The sequence below is a fragment of the Oncorhynchus keta genome, chromosome 34 (genome assembly GCF_023373465.1).
Source record: "Oncorhynchus keta strain PuntledgeMale-10-30-2019 chromosome 34, Oket_V2, whole genome shotgun sequence".
Taxonomy (NCBI): Eukaryota; Metazoa; Chordata; class Actinopteri; order Salmoniformes; family Salmonidae; genus Oncorhynchus; species Oncorhynchus keta.
The window spans coordinates 24538804-24562729 of NC_068454.1; the positions used below are offsets into that span (position 1 = coordinate 24538804).

A 23926-nucleotide genomic window follows, 5' to 3' on the forward strand; every position below is an offset into this window, starting at 1 on the left:
TGAACAATGAACCCTTTTATTTTAACTTCATACAATACATCAATAAAATCTATTTAGTCTCAAATAAATAATGAAACCTGTTCAATTTGGTTTAAATAATGCAAAAACACAGTGTTGGAGAAGAAAGTAAGTGCAATTTGTGCCATGTAAAAAAATAAAAATAAAGAAGCTAATGTTTTAAGTTCCTTGCTCAGAACATGAGAACATATGAAAGCTGGTGGTTCAATATTCCCAGTTAAGAAGTTTTAGGTTGTAGTGATTATAGGAATTATGACGCGTCAACTCTTTTTCTCTCTACCATTTGTATTTCATATACCTTTGACTATTGGATGTTCTTATAGGCGCTTTATCTCGGGAGTTGATAGTCATAAACCGCGCCGTGCTTCAAGCACAGCGAAGAGCTGCTGGCAAATGCAGGAAAGTGCGGTTTTAATAAATGCTTACGGGCCTGCTGCTGCCTACCACCGCTCAGTCAGACTGCTCTATCAAATATCACATCATAGACTTAATTATAATAAACACACAGAAATATGAGCCTTTGGTTATTAATATGGTCAAATCCGGAAACTATCATTTTGAAAACAAAACGTTTATTCTTTCAGTGAACTATGGAACCATTCTGTATTTTATCTAACGGGTGGCATCCATAAGTCTAAATATTTCTGTTGCATTGCAATACCCTTCAATGTTATGTCATAATTATGTACAATTCTGGCAAGTTAATTACGTTCTTTGTTAGGAAATGAAATGACATCAAATTTATGTCACATACACATGGTTAGCAGATGTTAATGTGAGTGTAGCGAAATGCTTGTGCTTCTAGTTCCAACAATGCATTAATAACCAACGAGTAATCTAACCTAACAATTCCAAAACTACTACCTTATACACACAAGTGTAAAGGGATAAAGAATATGTACATAAAGATATATGAATGAGTGATGGTACAGAACGGCATAGGCAAGATGCAGTAGATTGTATCGAGTACAGTATATACATATGAGATGAGTAATGTAGGGTATGTAAAAAGTGGCATAGTTAAAGTGGCTAGTGATACATGTATTACATAAAGATGCAGTGGATGATAGAGTACAGTATATACATATACATATGGGATGAGTACTGTAGGGTATGTAAAAATTATATTAAGTAGCATTGTTTAAAGTGGCTAGTGATATATTTTACATCAATTTCCATCAATTCCCATTTATTAAAGTGGCTGGAGTTGAGTCAGTGTGTTGGCAGCAGCCACTCAATGTTAGTGGTGGCTGTTTAACAGTCTGATGGCCATGAGATAGAAGCTATTTTTCAGTCTCTCGGTCCCTGCTGTACTGACCTCGCCTTCTGGATGGTAGCGGGGTGAACAGGCAGTGGCTCGGGTGGTTTTTGTCCTTGATGATCTTTATGACCTTCCTGTGACATCGGGTGGTGTAGGTGTCCTGGAGGGCAGGTAGTTTGCCCCCGGTGATGCGTTGTGCAGACCTCACTACCCTCTGGAGAGCCTTACAGTTGTGGGCGGAGCAGTTGCCGTACCAGGCGGTGATACAGCCCGACAGGATGCTCTCGATTGTGCATCTGTAGAAGTTTGTGAGTGCTTTTGGTGACGAGCTGAATTTCTTCAGCCTCCTGAGGTTGAAGAGGCGCCTTCTTCACGACGCTGTCTGTGTGGATGGACCAATTCAGTTTGTCCGTGATGTGTACGCCGAGGAACATAAAACTTACTACCCTCTCCACAACTGTCCCATCCATGTGGATAGGGGGGTGCTCCCTCTGCTGTTTCCTGAAGTCCACAATCATCTACTTAGTTTTGTTGACGTTGAGTGTGAGGTTATTTTCCTGACACCACACTCCGAGTGCCCTCACCTTCTCCCTGTAGGCCGTCTCGTCGTTTTTGATAATCAAGCCTACCACTGTAGTGTCGTCCGCAAACTTGATGATTGAGTTGGAGGCGTGCATGGCCACGCAGTCGTGGGTGAACAGGGAGTACAGGAGAGGGCTCAGAACGCACCCTTGTGGGGCCCCAGTGTTGAGGATCAGCGGGGTGGCGATGTTATTACCTACCCTCACCAATTGGGGGTCCCATCAGGAAGTCCAGTACCCAGTTGCACAGGGCGGGGTCGAGAGCCAGGGTCTCGAGCTTAATGACGAGTTTGGAGGGTACTATGGTGTTAAATGCTGAGCTGTAGTCGATGAACAGCATTCTTACATGGGTGTTCCTCTTGTCCAGATGGGTTAGGGCAGTGTGATTGCGTAGTCTGTGGACCTATTGGGGCGGTATGCAAATTGGAGTGGGTCTAGGGTGTCAGGTAGGGTGGAGGTGATATGGTCCTTGACTAGTCTCTCAAAGCACTTAATGATGACGGAAGTGAGTGCTACAGGACGGTAGTCACTTATCTCAGTTACCTTAGCTTTCTTGGGAACAGGGACAAGTAACACAGTTTGCAATGAGCCAGGCAGCCCAAACTGTTGCATATACCCTGACTGCGTGCACTGAACGCAAGCGAAGTGACACAATTTCCCTAGTTAATATTGCCTGCTAACATTAATTTATTTGAACTAAATATGCAGTTTAAAAATATATATACTTCTGTGTATTGATTTTAAGAAAGGCATTGATGGTGAGGTACATTTGTGCAGTGGATGTGCTTTTTTTCGCGAATGCGCTTTTGTTAAATCATCACCCATTTGGCAAAGATGAAGTAGGTTGTGATGCGATGATAATTTAACAGGCACCGATATGATTGTATGCAACGCAGGACAAGCTAGTTAACTACACATGCTTGACGGGTGGTCAGCCTGCCACGCAGTTTCCTCATGGATTGCAGTGTAATCGGCATCCAAAAAGGCTGATTACCGATTTTGTTATGAAAACTTGAAGTCGTCCCTAATTAATCGGCCATGCCGATTTAAATCGGTCGACCTCTACTCTGCACCCAACCTGACACACACACATATTAATAACATTGCAGTAACTTTAGAACCCAATAGGAATCCATGTTTGGGTAAAAACACCAATGCCCAAACAGCCTGACCCAGATACACACCATCCTGGTCTGTAGTAAATCAGCTGTGAGGCTGACCCAGATACACAACATCCTGGTCTGTAGTGAATCAGATGTGAGCCTGACCCAGATACACACCCTACTGGTCTGTAGTAAATTGGCTGGGTGGCCTGAACTACCCTACCTTTAGGGGGCTGGCCTACGTGATTGTCTCTGATGAAGAGACTGGAGTCATGTTATTTCTGGTTTCTGCCCTAGTTTACTAAACTGGGATAGAAGCACCAGGACACTATGAGTGGATGACTTAATAGAGCACCACGTGTAATGTGTTTTTATACGGGTCAGCGCCACCATAGTCCAAGCTGTGTTTACTATTCAATCAAAATCTGCACGGAATGAACGTTGTCATACAAATCTCTTATTTATGTCAATGTAGGCTTGATGTGAAAGTCTGAGTTCCACATTGATATCTTAAGTTAGGATTCAGCTGGTATCTATAGAAGTTTTGATGTGAGCTGAAGACTGAGGTTGTCACATACTGTAATTCAAACTGAAACAGAATGTTAATGTGATCTGTGTTGTAGAGTGAAATGCCCAACAGTACGAGAGAGAGTGCTTGTGGGTGTTTAACATTGCTCTGTTACATAACATGGTCATTTCCTAATGTTCTGCTATTGTAGTGGTACAGAGGGAGTGATTGTGTGAGGGAGAGAGCTACAGTATACTGTTTTTAGAAGAGGCAGCAGATGGACAGTGACTGGCAATCAGGTCATTCAGAATTCTTGTGGAAGTACAACTCACTCTGGTCATCCGCTATGGGTTGCACATTTTGGGGAATATTCGGAGGTGGAAACTTTCCATGGGAATATATGGGAATTAATATTAATACCGTTTAAATGTAGATGTTTTTTTCCCATTGGATATATTTACCATATCATATGGAGACAGAAACATAAACCTTTTACCTTATCAGAAGTAGACATAATTGCAAATGATTAAATCCTTCCAATAGAAATAAAACAATTTGTTTAGTTACAAATTGAACTTTAATTAAATTATTTAACTCTCCACATGGGATGATTTCACTGAACAACAAAAGGGAATATTGAATGATCAATCGCATCTTTCAAAAAAACGTTTTCAACATACATCTAAGTTGATAGTCTACAAACTAAAGCTTTGGTTGTTTTCCTCTCAGGCTTCCATGTCTTCTCCCTGGACCTCCTCAATGTCCACCTCTTGAACATCAGACTCTGAGGCCTCATCTTCATTGTCACTTAACAACCTTGTTGAGGATGGCTCGTTGTCAGGCCCAAAAAGCCTCACATTTTTCAACCCTTGTATTGGTCAGCCTGTTGTGTGCTTTGGTGTGTGTGTGTGTTGCCAAACAAGGACCCACAAGATCCACAAAGTCCCTTCCGCCAGGTGGCTGATGAGATAGATTGGCACGACTGCCATATTGCATCTCCATCCCAAATCCCTTGCTTGGAAGTGTACTTTGCCAGACTGCTAAGAACCTTGCCCTCATCCAGGCCAAGGTGGTGAGACACGGTAGTGATGACACCATAGGCATTGTTGATCTCTGCACCAGACAGGATGCTCTTGCCAGCATACTTGGGGTCCAACCAACATGTACGCTGTGGCATGTATGGACTTCAGGCAGAAGTCTTTACGCTTCTTGATGTATTTCAGAACTGCAGTTTCCTCTGCTTGGAGCAAAAGTGAAGTGGGCAGGGCAGTATGGATTTCTTCTCTTACACCTGCAAGCAGAGTCTGAACATCAGACAGAATGGCATTGTCTCCTTCAATCCGTGCAATGGCCACTGCTATAGGTTATAGAGTTACCACTCTCTCCCAAATATACATCATCCAGGAGGATCCTCTTGATGGGGCTGTCCATATCAGCAGACTGTGTTATGGCCATTTCAGTTAGTGAGACTCCTTCTCCTCCAGGAGACTGTCAAACATGTTGCTGGGCAGCTTCAATGTGGTGCTCTTATTCTTCTCACTTTGCTTGGTGAGGTAGATGCTGCTATAAAATGATGACCCTGGTTGGCTCTCGAAAAAATCCATTGTTTTCAAGTCTGATGTCCTTGAGGAGCAGAATCAGTGTATGAGCAGCACAGCCAATGGGTGTGATATGAGGGTAGGACTGGGACTTCACTTTAGACCAAGTAGCCTAGGATGGCAGCATTGTCTGTCACCAGTGCAAATACCTTCTGTGGTCCAAGGTTATTAATGACTGCCTTCAGCTCATCTGTAATGAAGAGGCAGGTGTGCCTATGTCCCTTGTGTCTGATCTTGCAAAATACTGGTTTAGGGGTGGAGATGATTTTAATTATTCCTTTCCCAAAACAGCCACCCATCAGAGATGATTGAAATAGTGTGCTTTCTCTATGATTTTTGACCTTCACTTGACCTCTGTTGAACTCTGCATCCAAAAAATGAGTAGATAAAGCATGTCTGGTTGGAGGGGTGTATGCTGGGATGAAGAGCATTCATTCATAAATCTCTTCCAATACACATTGCCTGTGAGCATCAGAGGTGAACCAGTTGCATTTACAGCTCGAGCAAGACATTCATTAGCATTTCTTTGACTAAGTTCGTCCATTGAGAAAAAATACTTGGATTCCAGGAGGACCATGAGCTATTGCTATTGATAAGGTGTCTGATTCAGCATTTTCACAAATAGAAGTAGAGGGACTTTTTGTTAGAGGTTGCTTGTTGTGAGCGCTGAGGAACTTTAAACACTTGGCCAGATGATTCGGCATCTTTGTTGCATTCTTCACATGATTTGGCACAGTATTTGCAAATGTACACAGCTTTTCCTTCCACATTAGTTACAGTAAAATGTCTCCACTAGAGGAATGGGACGATTATGATTTTTCAAGGCCGAACGATTTATTGAGGGCCAAAAAGCCGATACCGATTAATCGGCCGATTTTAATTAAAAAATATATATTAATAATACTAATAAATATAGATATATTTTTACAACTAATATTAAATAAATAAATAAATAATTTGTAATAATGACAATTACAACAATACTGAATGAACACTTATTTTAACTTAATAAATCAATTTAGCCTCAAATAAATAATGAAACATGTTCAATTTGGTTTAATTAATGCAAAAACAAAGTGTTAGAAGTAAACGTGCAATATGTGCCATGTAAGAAAGCTAACGTTTAAGTTCCTTGCTCAGAACATGAGAACATATGAAAGCTGTTGGTTCCTTTTAACATGAGTCTTCAATATTCCTAGGTAAGAAGTTTTAGGTTGTAGTTATTGTAGGAATTATAGGACTATTTCTCTCTATACCATTTGTATTTCATTAACCTTTGACAATTGGATGTTCTTATAGGCACTTTAGCATTACCAGTGTAACAGTATAGCTTCCTTCTCATCGCTCTTCCCTGGGCTGAACCAGGAACGCAACGACAACAGCCACCCTCGAAGCAGCGTTACCCATGCAGAGCAAGGGGAACAACCACTCCAAGTCTCAGAGCGAGTGACGTTTGAAACGCTATTAGCGCGCACCCCACTAACTCGCTAGCCATTTCACATCGGTTACACCAGCCTAATCTCGGGAGTTGATAGGTTGAAGTCATAAACAGCACAATGCTTGACACACAATGAAGATCTAAAACGCACAAAAGTGCTGTTTGAATGAATGCTTACGAGCCTTAATTTGCCATTCCGATTAATCTGTCGACCTCTAGTCTCCACATCAGATGTGTGGTATTTTCCTGTAAACATTAGAAAAAGAGTCAAAAAACAACAAATACAATTCCATGTACAAAGCAATAGTTAAGCAGTTAAATGTTTTAGATATGTGACAAAGGAGTTGTTTAGAAATAAAACATGTATGGAAACGGGTGAATTAACACTCTTCAGTTAGCAGGCTCAAGCAATCTAAAACCCACATGGTAGCAAAAACTAACTAGCAGAAATTGTTAACAAGTTAGAAATGATTTAAACACACTGTGCTGTATGCTACTATTTACTAGTTAACAAAAAAACAGAAAGCATGTAGTCCTTTGCAAGATCTTGAGAATCAGCTGTACATGTGATGGAAGAATGCACTGTGCATGCAGAGGTTTGCAATTCCATTGAATTGGGGATAGTTTAACCAAAATAACTGTTATAAGCTAATATGTTTATATTTTTGAGGAATTTAAGCAAATGTTCCCAAAGGAACCCGGGCTTATCTTCCCATAGAAAATTTCTGACCCTTTGTAACCCTAGTTACATAGTTGAAGCTTTCTTAAGTTTACATACAACTTAGCCAAATACATTTCAACTCTTTTTTTTTGACATTTAATCCTAAAAAATTGAACCTGTCTTTGGTCAGTTAGGATCACTAATTTATTTTAAGAATGTGAAATGTCAGAATAATAGTAGAGAGAATGATTTATTTCAGCTTTTATTTCTTTAATCACATTCCCAGTGGGTCAGAAGTTTACATACTAGTACTTGGTATCATTGCCTTTAAATTGTTTTAACTTGGGTCAAACTTTCTGGTAGCCTTCCACAAGCTTCCCACAATAAGTTGGGTGAATTTTGTCCCATTCCTCCTGACAGAGCTGGTGTAACTGAGTCAGGTTTGTAGGCCTCCTTGCTCGCACACGCCTTTTCAGTTCCGCCCACAAATTTCCTATGGAATTGAGGTCAGGGCTTTGTGATCATCTCCAATTCCTTGACTTTGTTGTCCTTAAGCCATTTTCCCACAACTTTGGAAGTATGTGCGGTCATTGTCCATTTGGAAAACTAATTTGTGACAAGCTTTAGCTTCTGACGGATGTCTAGAGATGTTGCTTCAATATATCCACATAATTTTTTCTCATGACGCCATCTATTTTGAAGTGCATGAATGTCCCTCCTGCAGCAATGCACCCCTACAACATGATGCTGCCACCCTCGTGTTTCACGGTTGGGATGGTGTTCTTCATTGCAAACATCCCCCTTTTTCCTCCAAACATAACGATGGTCATTATGGACAAACAGTTCTATTTTTTTTCATTAGACCAGAGGACATTTCTCTAAAAAGTAAATCGTAGTACCCATGTGCAGTTGCAAACTGTAGTCTGGGTTTTATGGCTGTTTTGGAGCAGTGGAATACTTGCTGAGCGGCCTTTCAGGTTATGTTGATATAGGACTCGTTTTACTGTGGATATAGATACTTTTGTACCTGTTTCCTCCAGCATCTTCACAAGGTCCTTTGCTGTTGTTCTGGGATTGATTTGTCCTTTCACACAAGACAACGTTCATCTCTAGGAGACAGAAGTGAAGGATCTCCTTCCTAAGCGGTATGACGTCTGCGTGGTCCCATGGTGTTTATTCTTGCATACTATTGTTTGTACAGATGAGTGGTACCTTCAGGCGTTTTGTAAATTGCTCCCAAGGATGAACCAGACTTGTAGAGGTTTACAATTGTTTTTTCTGAGGTCTTACCAGCTTACCATTTTCTAGCAGCCCCGATCTCTCACCGCTTTGAAGTGAGTAAGAAAAGAGAGCTAGTGGTGAGGTAATGGCCCAGCAACATCCTTCCCCTCACCCTGAACAGTACAGTTCACTAACTGAACCCTATCCCACATCCTGCTACTGGCCCACTCCAGCCTCATACTGGCCTGTTATTGTCCCAGGCAGGTGGTCATTCTGCTGCTCTCAGTAAAAGTAGCTTGGTGTAAAATGAAATGCGATTGCTGTCAGTTGGCTGGCTGCTTTTTCCCACAGTATCTGTGGAGCGTTAATTTAGGATCACATAATACAGCAGCAGCAGCAAGCCTTTTAAGCCATCTTCACTTCTTCACATATACAGTGCCTTGCAAAAGTATTCATCCCCTTTGGTGTTTTTTCCTATTTTGTTACATTACAACCTGTAATGTAAATAGGTTTTTATTTGGACATACCCAAAATAGTCCAAATTGATAAAGTGAAATGAAAAAAATTACTTGTTTCAAAAAATAAAGCAAGGGGCACCACCAAGCATGCGTCACCATGAAGACCAAGGAGCTCTCCAAACAGGTCAGGGACAAAGTTGTGGAGAAGTACAGATCAGGGTTGGCTTCTAAAAAGAAAATATCTGAAACTTTGAATATCCCACGTAGCACCGTTAAATCCATTATTAAAAAATGGAAAGAATATTGCACCACAACAAACCTGCCAAGAGAGAGCCGCCCACCAAAACTCACAGACCAGGCAAGGAGGACATTCATCAGAGAGGTAACAAAGAGACCAAAGATAACCCTGAAGGAACTGGAAAGCTCCACAGCGGAGATTGGAGTATCTGTCCATAGGACCACTTTAGCCGTACACTCCACAGAGCTGGGCTTTACAGAAGAGTGGCCAGAAAAACATGCTTAAAGAAGAAAAATAAGAAAACACGTTTGGTGTTCGCCAAAAGGCATGTAGGAGACTCCCCAAACATATGGAAGAAGGCACTCTGGTCAGATGAGACTAAAATTTAGCTGTTTGGCCATCAACGAATACGCTATGTCTTGCACAAACCCAACACCTCTCATCACCCCGAGAATGCCATCCCCACAGTGAAGCATGGTGGTGGCTTTCATGCTGTGGGTATGTTTTTCATCGGCAGGGACTGGGAAACTGGTCAGAATTTTAAGGAATGATGGATGTCGCTAAATACAGGGAAATCCTTGAGGGGAAAACTGTTTCAGTCTTCCAGAGATTTGAGACTGTGACGGAGGTTCACCTTCCAGCAGGACAATTACCCTAAGCATACTGCTAAAGCAACACTTGAGTGGTTTAAGGGGAAACATTTAAATGTCTTGGAATGGCCTAGTCAAAGCCCAGACTTCAATCCAATTGAGAATATCTGTGGTATGACTTAAAGATTGCTGTACACTAGCGGAACCCATCCAACTTGAAGGCGCTGGAGTAGTTTTGCCTTGAACAATAGGCAAAATCCCAGTGGCAAGCTTATAAGAGACTTGCAGCTGTAATTGCAGCAAAAGATGGCTCTACAAAGTATTGAGTAATGCACCCTTAAGTTCATTTTTTTGTCTTGTTTCTTGTTTCACAATAAATATTTTGCATCTTCAAAAGTGGTAGGCATGTTGTGTAAATCAAATGATACAAACCACCCAAAATCCATTTTAATTCCAGGTTGTAAGGCAAGAAAATAGGAAAAATGCCAAGGGGGGTGAATACTTTCGCAAGCCACTGTAGGCTACACTCTTAGAAAAAAAATGGTTCCAAAAGGCTGTCCTCATTGGATAACCCTGAGGAACTCTCTTAGGGTTCTACCTGGAACCAAATATGATTCTTCAGGGTTCTCCTATAAGGACAACCAAATCACCCTTTTTCATGTTCTAGACAACAACTGTATATTTTCTCCCTCTTCTTGGCCTTGTATCATTTCTGTAGATCTGTCACACTCTGAGAAACCAAACAGTCAGTCAAACGTAGACCCTGTTGTTATTGACGACAAGATGTTTGTGGGTCCACTGGTTTTGATGTGTGACTGCTAGAGGCTGTGGAGCTTGGCTAATGCTTCTTGACCTTAGCTGTTGTACAGTTCAGTGATGCAGACCTCGGACTGTTTTTCTGGCAGTATTGTGAGAATGAGATGGCTCCCTCAGCCCAACTACATTGTTGTTCATCTGCAGCAGTGTACTGTGTGGCTATACTGGTTCTCAGGATAGGCTTTTTATATCACTGCAGTGTTTGTGTGCACATGTTTGTGGACCTAAAGTGTGTGTGTGTGACACAGACCCTGTCATTAGAGCTAGAGGGAGAGGCCTCTTCCTGCAGGGCCTGAGGATGCAGCTGGAACAGAGCAGTTAAACAGAACAGCAGTACAGGAGTTTTAGTTCTCTACTCAGCCATGTGAGTTGGGTCCCATGGGACTGCCCTGTTGGGACAACTCATACACATGGTGCAAACTATAAACAATAGGTGTATTAGTCTATATAAAATAAACTGTGTGAACAAATATATCTGTGAGATGCAGAGTTGTGTGTGCAACTGTGTATGTGGGTCTTTTCTATAAACTAGGACACAAGTGAGGATTTCCTACGCTGGATAACTTGTTACAGCTGTTAAGTCATTGATAATAATCTACCAATTTGTTTCATGTCTTACATTAAGATAAGTTTGATCATAGCTATAAGCTAATAAGATCATAGCTATATTCTATACAATTCATGTTTAACCCTTTATCATGGTTGGTGTCTCGATGGATTTGTCCAAAATCTTGTAACACAAAATATTTTGTTTTCTGTCCTTGCATGAATGGCAGTGTAAGTTGTCGTTATATCATATATTAAGCATTAATCAGTTAAATTCGACATTTAAACTTAAATCCTGTAAGAATCCTGGATCTAGCTGTTGGACAGTTTTTTTTTGTATAGAGATCTCAGAAATCTAACTCCGTAACATTTTGTGTCTTATGTTACGGGGTGAAAACTGTTTTCATGGGCACACAAATCCAAAATAATAATGTGACTATATAGCTAGGTGTCATCATCTACAATAACCCTAATTTATCATACAGTTATTATTTGATTTAATGGTGGTCGGACACATCTATGTGAAGCAATAAGGATTAGCCACAATAGTGGACTTTCGGTTAGCCTTCAAAATAAGTTTGGCATAATTCTACTATTTGTATTCATTTGCAGCACTGTCAATGACATACTTTTGAAGGCAAACTGCAAATTCCACTATTGTGCCTAATCCTTATTGTGGCTAGCTTCACAACACAACCTGGTTTGGTCGAACCTCACTAGCCAGATGAAGCTAGCTGGCTGCTTATAATGTTAGCTTTAGGCAACAGGGTTAAGTAGCTGGCTGCGATTTAATTTCATGAACTGTTGTTCAATTTTAATAGCCGAACAACAAGTTAATAGCTAACCTAGCTAATACTAACAAATATTCCTAAATCATTGCTAATAATAATGAAAATGACTGCAGTGTCTACTGGTCATTGTTTTCAGGCTGGTTGAATTGGTGCTATCTAGGTACCAAGCCAAAGCTAGCTACCCCAGAAGTTGCGGTCGAATAAATTATGCTTTATTACCAACGCGGTATTGTAAACACATCGTTCGTGGCCGGTTTTTCCATGTTTGCAGACTTTTTTTGTACAGATTTGACAGTGCTACTGTACCTTCTTTGACACGCAAAGACCCAAATGAAGTACAATAGTATGCATGTCGTGAAGCTAATAGCAGTGTGCAACGCTATTAATGTGCAACTCCATTAGGGCAACATTTGCGCACTTGGTTGTGTGTACCGGTGCTTGACCAGTCAGCGAAAGCCAACATCACCCAAGACGGAGAACGGTTGATTGTCAAGGGCATTGAATTCCATTATCTTGGCTTTAATGGATTTTGCCTTTGAATTGTCTTACTCTTTCAAATGACTGCTCGACTTATTGACTGCTCAATCCACACAGCATACATTGTGGGCTAGTTTAGGGAATGCTGTGTTGCACGTACAGTGAAAAATGTAACGTGGCGTCATTACTGCATGTACCTATGTTATATAGGTATGCACGTCAGCTTTGACATCGGTTTTTCACATCAAACGTTGGCCGATACCGATGTTGGCATTTTTAGCTAATATTGTCAGATTCCGATATGTTCACCGATATATTGTGCCTCCCTAATAGCAATGCATTGGCAAGACCCCAACCCCCCCCCCCATGTTGTTGCCTACACTCACCACCTGGGGGCGGCCCGTCAGGAAGTCCAGTACCCAGTTGCACAGGGCGGGGTCGAGACCCAGGGTCTCGAGCCCCCCCCCCCCAAAAAAGGTAATTATTCTTAATGGTATTGGCCTTAATTTTTGACACTTTTTGCATATTTCTTTTCTTTTTGAAGGGGGGGGGGTGTTATATTATGTACAATTATATAAATTATACAATTGTGTAACATCAAAGTCCTTGACAAAGTCCTTGAACTGGACCTGCCAATGTCTCAATGAATCCTGCTTAATGGAGAAAAGGCCTATATTGTAGGTGGAGTTATGTCAATATATGCAAATTGACACATTTATTAAGTACACATGTTGAACTACATGTAAATCCTTTTTATTTTTGTTTCAAACTATTTTGAAATATTTATCCCAATGTCACACAATTGGCCCCATTATTAATAGAAAAACCTGTGTGCTCCTGATTCTCCAGATTCCTCAGTGAGTCCAGTGAGGGCTATAGTGTGCCCATAGTTGAGATAATGTTAGCCTTTCAACTGATTTCAATGACCAGCCTGTTCCTCTACCAGACTGGAGTGGGATTCAGAGAGAGGAGAGAGAAACAGTCTGTGTAAGTGAGTGGGCTCTCCAGCTGAGGGAATTGAGATCAGCAGTTATTTAGAGTGCTGTGGAATCTGTTAGGCTTGATATAGACACTAACTCCCTTAAGATGCTGGATATCATCTGATTGACAATGACACTTCACAGCAACAGGGAAACAATGAATTAGCAGAATAACCACCAGAAATCATTAGATTACGGTCATGGCAGAAGGTGTGTGTTTTTTTGAGCTGTTTCATTGGAGCGTCCTTTCCCCTGACAAGCAGAGTTCAGTGTTGACACTGATGGATGGATACGCCCTGTGTCTTCCTGTTTTAGTCACACGCTCTATCAGGTGATTGGTCTGTGAGGTCAGACTCATGTCATGTGGGGGAGCGTTGATGTAGATACAGGGGTGGGTGTGTGTGTGTGTGAGAGCGTGTCAGCAGGTTTTCTCTCATGCTCATTCTCTTAAATTCCACTGTGGTTTTGATTCAGTTGTAGTGTTCATTTGGAGGGATTCCTTGGAAGCTGGCCTCAGGATGGGAAAACCCTGGGAGGTCTGATACACTGTAGGAGGAGGCCCATGTCAGGGTAGGGTGTTGGACCCACACAGTGATATGAAGAGTGAGGGAGATAAAGACCAAGTGAAAGAGGGGGAGAACAGAGTGAAACAGAGACGGAGAGGGAGCTAGCGAGAGCCAAGGTCACACCATGTCTTGTTTATGTCTTTCGTTCCTGTCTGTTCCTGTCTATAGTGAACCCTGCCTCTGAGGGATGTCCTGAGAGCATACTGGAACTGATAATGAACACGTAGCCCTCTATGGATACACAGCCAAGTCAGAGAGTAGGAGGAAGGCCCTGTCCTATCTGTAACTTCTAAGAACTCCTCTGTAACTCTTCTTAACACTCTCCCACATCAGTCCTTGGTATGTGGTATTCCTGTGAATGTTTATCAGGAATCATAAACATCACTGGCTTCAGCCATTTCTGCTGCCATGACAACCAGCTCAATGCTACCTTTGTTTACCAGTGAGTTATGAGCTAACCTGTGCCACCACTAGTCCAGTGGACTGGCACCACATGAACGGCAGAGCAGAACAGAAACTCACTTTCTCTGCCTCTGAAGACATTGGAGCCAGCTGACAGGCCTATTTAAGGCTTCTAGGCTCTAGACGTTGTTTGATGTGCCTGTGTTGGCCATTTTGTGGCGTGAACAGAAAGGGGTGGAACTGATGTGAGGTTTACATTTTCAGTAGAGTAGGGGGACCATGACTCAGTCCTAAGCCTTCTATGAGAGTGTAAACATATGTTCTGAGACCTTCTGGAGAAGTATAGAGTTTGGAGCTGGGAGATACAGTAGTGATGTGAAAAATCCATACAGTTGCATATCAGGATATTATTTTTGACAATGTATCGTTTTGGCAATATTATTTTTGCTCTAGTTGGCTGTAGCTGCACCAAACTTTTTAGTTCATAGCTTGTTCTCCATCTTTTTAAATAAGGAGCCAATTTTGTTTTCAGCACTTATTTCCATGACTGATCAAAAGTTGTTTTCTCATGGCTCCCTCTTGTTCCTCTGCAATACACACATGGTGAGCAATATATGTGGAACATCAAATCGCAATAAAATCACAGTATCGAATCGCAATGCATATATGTAGAATCTTGAGTATCATGATAATATTGTGTCTTGGCAATTCCTAGCCCTAAGGTATTGTGTGTAAGTGGTTGAGGCTTGTCACAATGTTGGAAGGTAGGCCCTCAGGCTGCAGTCATAATATTAGTAGGTTGTAGTAGTGTTGAGTTTGGAGAATATTGTATGTAGTGTAGGTGGAATGCCATGCTTATGATTGAGGTTGGCTGACACAAGCGGAGTACAGTGACTTCATATGTGCTCCCCTTTTCATACTGTCTGTCATATTGTTTATTCCACAGAGGTCATGTGCAGGAGAAGCTGTTATACAGAGTTGCAATTTTGTCTGAAAAACATGTAATTCAGCTTCCCCCCTGTGACGAGTCACCTAATATAAGGTTGTGCCCAAATGATTGTTGGGTGGGTCGTGATACGTCAGGGGCAGGGGTGTAAACAAGGTCCTAATGACAGGGTCTTGCACCATACAGTGAGAAATTCCCTTGTCTAACCCTTTTATCAGAAACACACACACACACATACACACCCCAGTCCCGTGCCCTAGTAGTAGTAGTAGCAGCAGCAGTTGCAGCGTTGTAAGTGTGCCGTGGACTAGAATGACAAGCCATCTGGACTACCTTTATCTATTGTGGTGGTGCCATGTGCTAGTGCATGCGTGTACGTTTGTGTGTGTGTGTGTGTGCCACTGTATCTATTCAACAAAGAGCCAGACTATTGAGCAACGCTAGTGTCTGTATCTGTTGGCTGTCAGTTGAACCGTTCAGCCCATGGCGTCTGGATAAAGGGAAGAGATGTCAAGTGCTCATATATAAAGAGAGAAAGTAAAACTAGCTGCAAGCGTGAATGAAAAGGGGGTAAAGATAAGGAACTTATAACAAGAATGTTCTTGTCCATAACATAGCTATCACTAAGTGTATCTGAGCTGTAGAGCAATTCCGCGGTAACGGAATTGTGCTGAGCCACTTAAATGTATTCCAAACAAAAACCATTGATTTCAAAGTTTTAACAAACCATACGTGCAACACAGCATTCCTAATATGTACAAGGACCACTTTTTTACACAAAACATTTTACCAAACACATTTACTAGAAGAACTGTGCAGATATGTGTAACGGGGTTCTTTTATCTCCTCCTCTGATGAAGAGGTAGAATAAGGATCGGACCAAAATGCAGCGTGATGATGATTCATGATAGATTTTAATGAAAGAAAAACTAAACATACAGAAACTACAAAATAAACAAAACAAAATAACGAAAACCGAAACAGCCCTATCTGGTGCAAACACAGAGACCGGAACAATCACCCACGAAACACTCACAGAATATGGCTGCCTAAATATGGCTCCAAATCAGAGACAACGATAATCACCTGACTCTGATTGAGAACCGCCTCAGGCAGCCATAGACTAATTAGACACCCCACAAAACCCCAAGACAAAAAACACACCACAATAACCCATGTCACACCCTGGCCTGACCAAATAAATAAAGAAAACACAAAATACTAAGACCAAGGCGTGACAAGAGAAGTTTGGTAACAGAATTTCGGTAAAATCTCCCTCCGTTTTTTTTTTTTTTTGCCCATGTTTTACAAAACAAAATATCTCCCGAATTAAGATTGAACAATGTCTGAAATGTATTATAAAAATGTAACTTCAGTTCATGAAAATAAATAGCTAGCCAACTACTTAACCCTGTTGCCCAAAGCTTTAATAAAAAAGGAATAAAAAGACTCAACTTTCATTTGACATCCTCCTATGAACTTTACACATTGATGCTCTTGGTTCCTTTTTTACATGGAAATGACCTGTATTCAATGCTCAGCTCTTCGGTGTTGATTGCTATTGAAAACATGACATCCGCAAGGCCTACACACACACCCTAGTTCTCATTATTGTAAAACAAAAAAAACACTTTGAGTTTGCTAAGCTAATTTGGGTAAGGAGGACATAGTTCCTGAGTTGGTGGGATGGGAACTGAATGTGAGTTTAACCTCCTTTCCAGTAAATCTCAAGTGTGACGCTGGATTGTCTGAAGAGGTTAGGGATAGAATTGGCTCTCATAGCACCTTTAGCATCGGGCAGCCTTAAGAGGATGAGGTGTGTGCACGTTCAAGGCGTGCTTCTCCTGTCACATAAGTGTGAGTCAGAGGTTGTTTTTTTTCCTCACGCTTTGTAAACATAAATATTGCTGCGTAACCCACAATTATTCTGGTGTTCTTGGTGTTGCTGCTGTTGTCTATTCTAAGCTGTTGTCAAGAACTATACAGGACTCGGGTGAACATCAAAGCCATTTAGGTGATTTTACTAGTCCTGTCCTGAAGGGTATGCAGGAGGTACTGTATGAACTTACCTCCTCACTGCACTTTACTTACTACTGCTTTCTTTACCATGATAAGAGGCTATAGGAGTCAGCTTTGACTATGCGTTTGCACCTCTGGAAGGTTGGCACCAAAGCTGAAAACATGACACTAGCAGTTTCTATATCTTTTGGTCATATTTCATTCTTGTGAACTTAACTTGTGTTTTTGTCTACCTTGTTTTTCTTTTTTTTGGGATACGTTTTAAAAATCGGACTACTTTATGTCAACATTGTCCTTATCGCTCTGATCTGGATACAGCCTGTTAGAATCAGCTAAAATGGCTCTGCAGACTCAACCCTGTGTGTGGAATTATTGTGCTATTGTTTTTTTTTTACAATTAGAAAAATTCCTAAAATTCCATGGGAATTCACAAAGCAGCTGCCAGCAACGGTTTGGGTCTCAGTTTGTTCCTTTCAGATGGTTAAGCATTGCTGCTGTACTACCATTACTGTACTCAATTCCACCTCGCAAACTTTGCATTTCCTTCTCATTTAACTTCTAAAGTACTGCCATACAGGACCTGTCTGCTGTCGCTTGCCTTTCTCTGCCATTTCTCCAGCTGTTAACGACGATGACTTAGTGGTGGCGAGTTAACAAAATAACTGATTCCTCGACTGCACGTCGACTCCCATTTTTCAGTGTCATAATTCAATTCCCTTAGGAATCGACTCCTAAGATTCAGTATTTTTAGAACGGAGGAGACTGATTTAGTTGCTGTACTTCCGAGAACACAAACACTTTAAACTTTCATAGCGAGCTAGCGAGGGACGGGAGAGAGAGAGGGGAAGAGCACAGTATAAGCAGGTCAGCCACCAGGCAGACCGAGTCCGAACCGTGTACTAGGCATATCTATCGGCAATAAAAAGCTGTATCTCTCAATAAAAAGCTGTATCTCGCCATGTCTCGTCTTGTATCCCTCGCAAATTCACCAAAGTATCCTAAAGTTTGCCTGGTCCTCTCTGGTTTTATTTAAATGTATCTTCTAGTTAGGCTATTTCATGGAAAATGTTTTGATGACTGCATTGTGATTTTTAAAGGGAAATGTAAAAAATGTTCAACTTAATATTTGTCATCTCATCTGCATTTCTATGTTTTGTTGAAAAAAAGATAGAGGAAGAGAAGTGTTTCCAATGACGACATCAGTGTGCATCGTGATTTTAACTAGAGGTCGACCGAATATGATTTTTCAACGCCGGTACCAATTATTGGAAGACCAAAAAAAGCCGATACCAATTAATCGGACGATTTAAAAACATTTTTATTTTTATTTTTAAATTAATTTGTAATAGTGACAATTACAACAATACTGAATGAACACTTTTAACTTAATATAATACATAAATAAAAATCAATTTATCCTCAAATAAATTATGAAACATGTTCAGTTTGGTTTAAATAATGCAAAAACAAAGTGTTTTTAGAAGTAAAAGTGCAATATGTGCCATGTAAAAAAGCTAACGACTGAGTTCCTTGCTCAGACAGACAGACATTTTTTTACAACTTTCTTCACATACCTTTTTATATATATATTTTTTCTTTTCCATAAACTCAACTTCAAAACACTCCTGCAACCCGCCTCGCCAATTTATATTTTAAAAAAGAAAGTATTATTTACCTCAAATCTGTAATCCTCCATAGAAGCTAGACAGAAGTAAGCCTGAAGCTAATCAGAAGCTTGCCAGAAGCTAGTTAGCTTCTTTACTGGCTAATTGTTAGTATTCAGCTAAGCATGGTTTGTGGTCATCAGCTATCCTTTAGCTCGAAAATCTATCGCCAGTTTTGCGCGGCTCGGACTGGAAAATACCGGACCTCCACTCATCACTGTCAAATGCTCCCTGAAACACTTCAGCGAGCAGGCCTTTCTAATCCACCTGGCCGGGGTATCCTGGAAGGATATTGATCTCATCCCGTCAGTAGAGGATGCCTGTTTTTTTTAAATGCCTTCCTAACCATCTTAAATAAGCATTCCCCATTCAAGAAATTTAGAACCAGGAACAGATATAGCCCTTGGTTCTCCCCAGACCTGACTGCCCTTAACCAACACAAAACATCCTATGGCGTTCTGCATTAGCATCGAACAGCCCCCATGATAATGCAGCTTTTCAGGGAAGCGAGAAACCATTATACACAGGCAGTTAGAAAAGCCAAGGCTAGCTTTTTCAAGCAGAAATTTGCTTCCTGCAACACTAAAAGTTCTGGGACACTAAAGTCCATGGAGAATAAGAACACCTCCTCCCAGCTGCCCACTGCACTGAAGATAGGAAACACTGCCACCATTGATAAATCCACTATAATTGAGAATTTCTATAACAATTTTTCTATGGCTGTCCATGCTTTCCACCTGGCTACCCCTACCCCGGTCAACAGCACTGCACCCCCCACAGCAACTCGCCGAAGCCTTCCCCATTTCTCCTTCTCCCAAATCCAGTCAGCTGATGATCTGAATGAGCTGCCAGCCGGTCTAGACAATCTGGGCCCTTTCTTTCTGAAATTATCTGCCGAATTTGTTGCCACCCCTATTACTAGCCTGTTCAACCTCTCTTTCGTGTCGTCTGAGATTCCCAAAGATTGGAAAGCAGCTGCGGTCATCCCCACTCTTACTATGCCTTTCTAAGGTCTTCGAAAGCCAAGTCAACAAACAGATTACTGACAATTTTGAATCTCACCATACCCTCTCTGCTATGCAATCTGGTTTCAGAGCTGGTCATTGGTGCACCTCAGACACGCTCAAGGTCCTAAACGATATCTTAACCGCCATCCATAAGAAACATTACTGTGCAGCCGTATTCATTGATCTGGCCAAGGCTTTCGACTCTGTCAATCACCTCATCCTCATCGACAGACTCGACAGCCTTGGTTTCTCAAATGATTGCCTCGCCTGGTTCACCAACTACTTCTCTGATAGAGTTCAGTGTGTCAAATCGGAGGGTCTGCTGTCCGGACCTCTGAGTCTCTATGGGGATGCCACAAGGTTCAATTCTTGGACCGCCTCTACATCAATGATGTCGCTCTTGCTGCTGGTGAGTCTCTGATCCACCTCTACGCAGACGACACTATTCTGTATACTTCTGGCCCTTCTTTGGACACTGTTTACAACCCTCCAGGCAAGCTTCAATGCCATACAACTCTCCTTCCGTGGCCTCCAATTGCTCTTCAATACAAGTAAAACTAAATGCATGCTCTTCAACCGATCGCTGCCTGCACCTGCCCGCCTGTCCAACATCACTACTCTGGATGGCTCTGACTTAGAATACATGGACAAATACCTAGGTGTCTGGTTAGACTGTAAACTCTCCTTCCAGACCCACATCAAACATCTCCAATCCAAAGTTAAATCTAGAATTGGCCTCCTATTTCGCAACAAAGCATCCTTCACTCATGCTGCCAAACATACCTTTGTAAAACTAACCATGCTACCAATCCTCGACTTCGGTGATGTCATTTACAAAATAACCTCCAATACCCTACTCGACAAATTGGATGCAGTCTATCACAGTGCCATCTGTTTTTGTCACCAAAGCCCCATATACTACCTACTATTGCGACATGTACGCTCTCGTTGGCTGGCCCTCGCTTCATACTCATCGCCAAACCCACTGGCTCCATGTCATACAAGACCCTGCTAGGTAACTTCCCCCCCTTATCTCAGCTCACTTGTCACCATAGCATCACCCACCTGTAGCACACGCTCCAGCAGGTATATCTCTCTGGTCACCCCCAAAACCAATTATATATCTTTGGCCGCCTCTCCTTCCAGTTCTCTGCTGCCAATGACTGGAACGAACTACAAAAACCTCTGATACTGGAAACACTTATCTCACTCACTAGCTTTAAGCACCAGCTGTCAGAGCAGCTCAGAGATTACTGCACCTGTACATAGCCCACCTATAATTTAGCCCAAACAACTACCTCTTTCCCTACTGTATTTATTTTATTTATTTATTTATTTTGCTCATTTGCACCCCATTATTTTTATTTCTACTTTGCAAATTATTCCACTGCAAATCTACCATTCCAGTGTTTTACTTGCTATATTGTATTTACTTTGCCACCATGGCCTTTTTTTGCCTTTACCTCCCCTATCTCACCTCATTTGCTCACATCGTATATAGACTTGTTTCTACTGTATTATTGACTGTATGTTTGTTTTACTCCATGTTTAACTCTGTGTTGTTGTATGTGTTGAACTGCTATGCTTTTTCTTGGCCAGGTCGCAATTGTAAATGAGAACTTGTTCTTAACTTGCCTACCTGGTTAAATAAAGGTTAAATAAAAAATATGCAACGCAGGACACGCTAGATAAACTAGCAATATCATCAACCATGTGTAGTTATAACTAGTGATCATGATTGATTGATAGTTTTTTTTATAAGATAAGTTTAATGCTAGCTAGCAACTTACCGTGGCTTCTACTGCATTCGCGTAACAGGCAGTCTCCAGGCAGTCTTGTGGAGTACAATGAGAGGAAGATGGTTATAGCATTGGACTAGTTAACTGTAAGGTTGCAAGATTGGATCCCCCGAGCTAACAAGGTGAAAATCTGTCGTTCTGCCCCTGAACAAGGCAGTTAACCCACCGTTCCTAGGCCGTCATTGAAAATAAGAATGTGTTCTTAACTGACTTGCCTATAAAAGCATTTTTTTTTTAAATCGGCGCCCAAAATGAACTATTTCCGATTGTTATAACTTGAAATCGGCACTAATTAATCGGCCATTCCGAAAAAGTAGAACATCAAAAATCCAATAAAAAATGGGTGAGCCTTTCCTTTTAAGGTTGAATCTGTCCCATGGGGATTGTTGTTCCCTTCACTTCCTGTACTGGGTCTGGTGTAGTTCCCTTCACTTCCTGTACTGTGTCTGGTGTAGTTCCCTTCCCAGCATGCTCTGCATTGAGTGATGGCCATCTGTGTGTGTTTGTGTGTGTGCATGCTTGTATGAATAGGTTTCTCAGATGTTTGTGAGTGGGTGTAAGTATATAGGTATGACTTTAAACTAACTAGACCGCTAGCTGTGTCTATGTATTTAGTCTACGTGCTGAGTGAGTGCTCCTTCGAGTTGATGGCTAACTCTGTTGGGAAAGTGAGGGAGAGCTTGGAAAGCGATGGAGAGGGAGGAGGGATTATTAGTTCTCCTCCACTTCTGAGGGAGATGTGGTTCAGCTGCTGTACAGTGGAAATATGAGGCACTTAGAGGGCTGTAAAAGAGCGAGGGAGGGAAAGGGGGGGTTGTTTGTTTAACAGGGCTGTAAACGTTTTTTTTGCTTTCTGGATCAACACTTCAGTCCGGCTGGGGTCAGTGCAGGGGAATGGACACAGCTTTAGAAGAGTAGCACAGAGAGAAGATGATGTGTGTGACAGGAGGACACTACTCCTAATAGTAGAGGTCTTCATCCTCCAGACAGTCTGGGTTGTCATGGAAGCTGTCTGAACTAGCCTAATCTGAAGATAAACTACCCAGAGTGAATTGCAGCGAGATGCAGGATATGCTGGTCTTATCTTTGTCACAGTCACATGGTTGTCTCCTTGCATGAAATGTCACGCATGCACACATTTATGCAGGTGTGTTCATGTGTGTCATGAAATACATTGAGGCTCCTGTGTCTGGTTTGTGGGGGGTGATTACTACGGGAATGCTCAAATTTACAAGGGTGGTGGAGCGTGTGTGTGTGTGTGTGTGTGAGGGAGGGGGGGGGTTGACCTGACCCTACCCTACCCTAGGCCATGTCATCATCAGTGTCACATCACATGACCTGTTGTGTAGGCTACACTGCCGCCATGCAGACACATACATGCACACATCCCCACCCCCTAATATGTGTCTCAGTTTGAGCCTTAATCAGTTTGTCATGTTGTAGTGTAACAGGAACTGTCCCGTTAGATTTGAAGCATAGTAGGATGGGGGTCATAGTGATGCTACATGACACTGACACCATTCACTGTGGGTATTTGGTCTTTTCTAAATACATAGCACACACACACACACACACACTCACACTCACACTCACACACACACATCGTGATGTTATTTTCAGGCCTTAGTCATTACTTCCAGTCAGCGCTACTAGTGCTAGCAGGGCTTGGAGTCACACTGAAGATCAACTATGAGTAGCCTTTTTGTCTCTGAGTGTTTTTAACAGAACTTCCTTCCCCTGTGGTGTCCATAATGGAACACAGGCTTCTATAATGACTGAGTGCTTTAGGTCATCCCAGCTGAATTCACTAAATCACCTTGGAACAGTAGGCAGGAGTGGAGCTAATCTGAACACTGGCTAATTGTTATTATGGCCTCAGCTGATATCAATGTTGTTATTTGCTGCTGGGAGCCAGTACAGGAATGATTGTGTTAGTCTGTAGGCTTTGGATAGTTTGGCTGAGTGGAGGGGAGGTCCTGGGCCAGGGAGAGAGACACCTAGTGGCACTAGTATATAACTACAGGTGATATCTGTCTCTTCCTATTTTCTCTCTCTCTCTCAGACCTGTCGAGGAATCGTTTGGCGGAGGTCCCCTTAGAGGTGTGTCACCTGGTTGCCTTGGAAATGCTGAACCTCTATCACAACTGTATCAAGACCATTCCTGACACCATCATCAACCTACAGTCACTCACCTCCTTAAACCTCAGGTAAGACTTGAACCTACAGTTAACAGGTGAC

The 23926-nt window shown here is 41.8% G+C and overlaps 1 protein-coding gene across 4 annotated transcripts in view; it reads left to right on the top strand.

The window, feature by feature from the left end:
* Positions 1-23926, top strand: part of lrch1 (leucine-rich repeats and calponin homology (CH) domain containing 1) — a 105063-nt gene that overhangs the window by 12465 nt on the left and 68672 nt on the right. For all 4 annotated transcript variants that reach the window (XR_008090093.1, XM_035749549.2, XM_035749551.2 and 1 more), the window contains exon 2: positions 23751-23895. Coding sequence is in view for 3 of the 4 variants with exons in the window: in XM_035749549.2 (XP_035605442.1) it covers positions 23751-23895 (145 nt within the window). In the remaining variant the exon portion in view is untranslated. The remainder of the gene's footprint in view (positions 1-23750; positions 23896-23926) is intronic.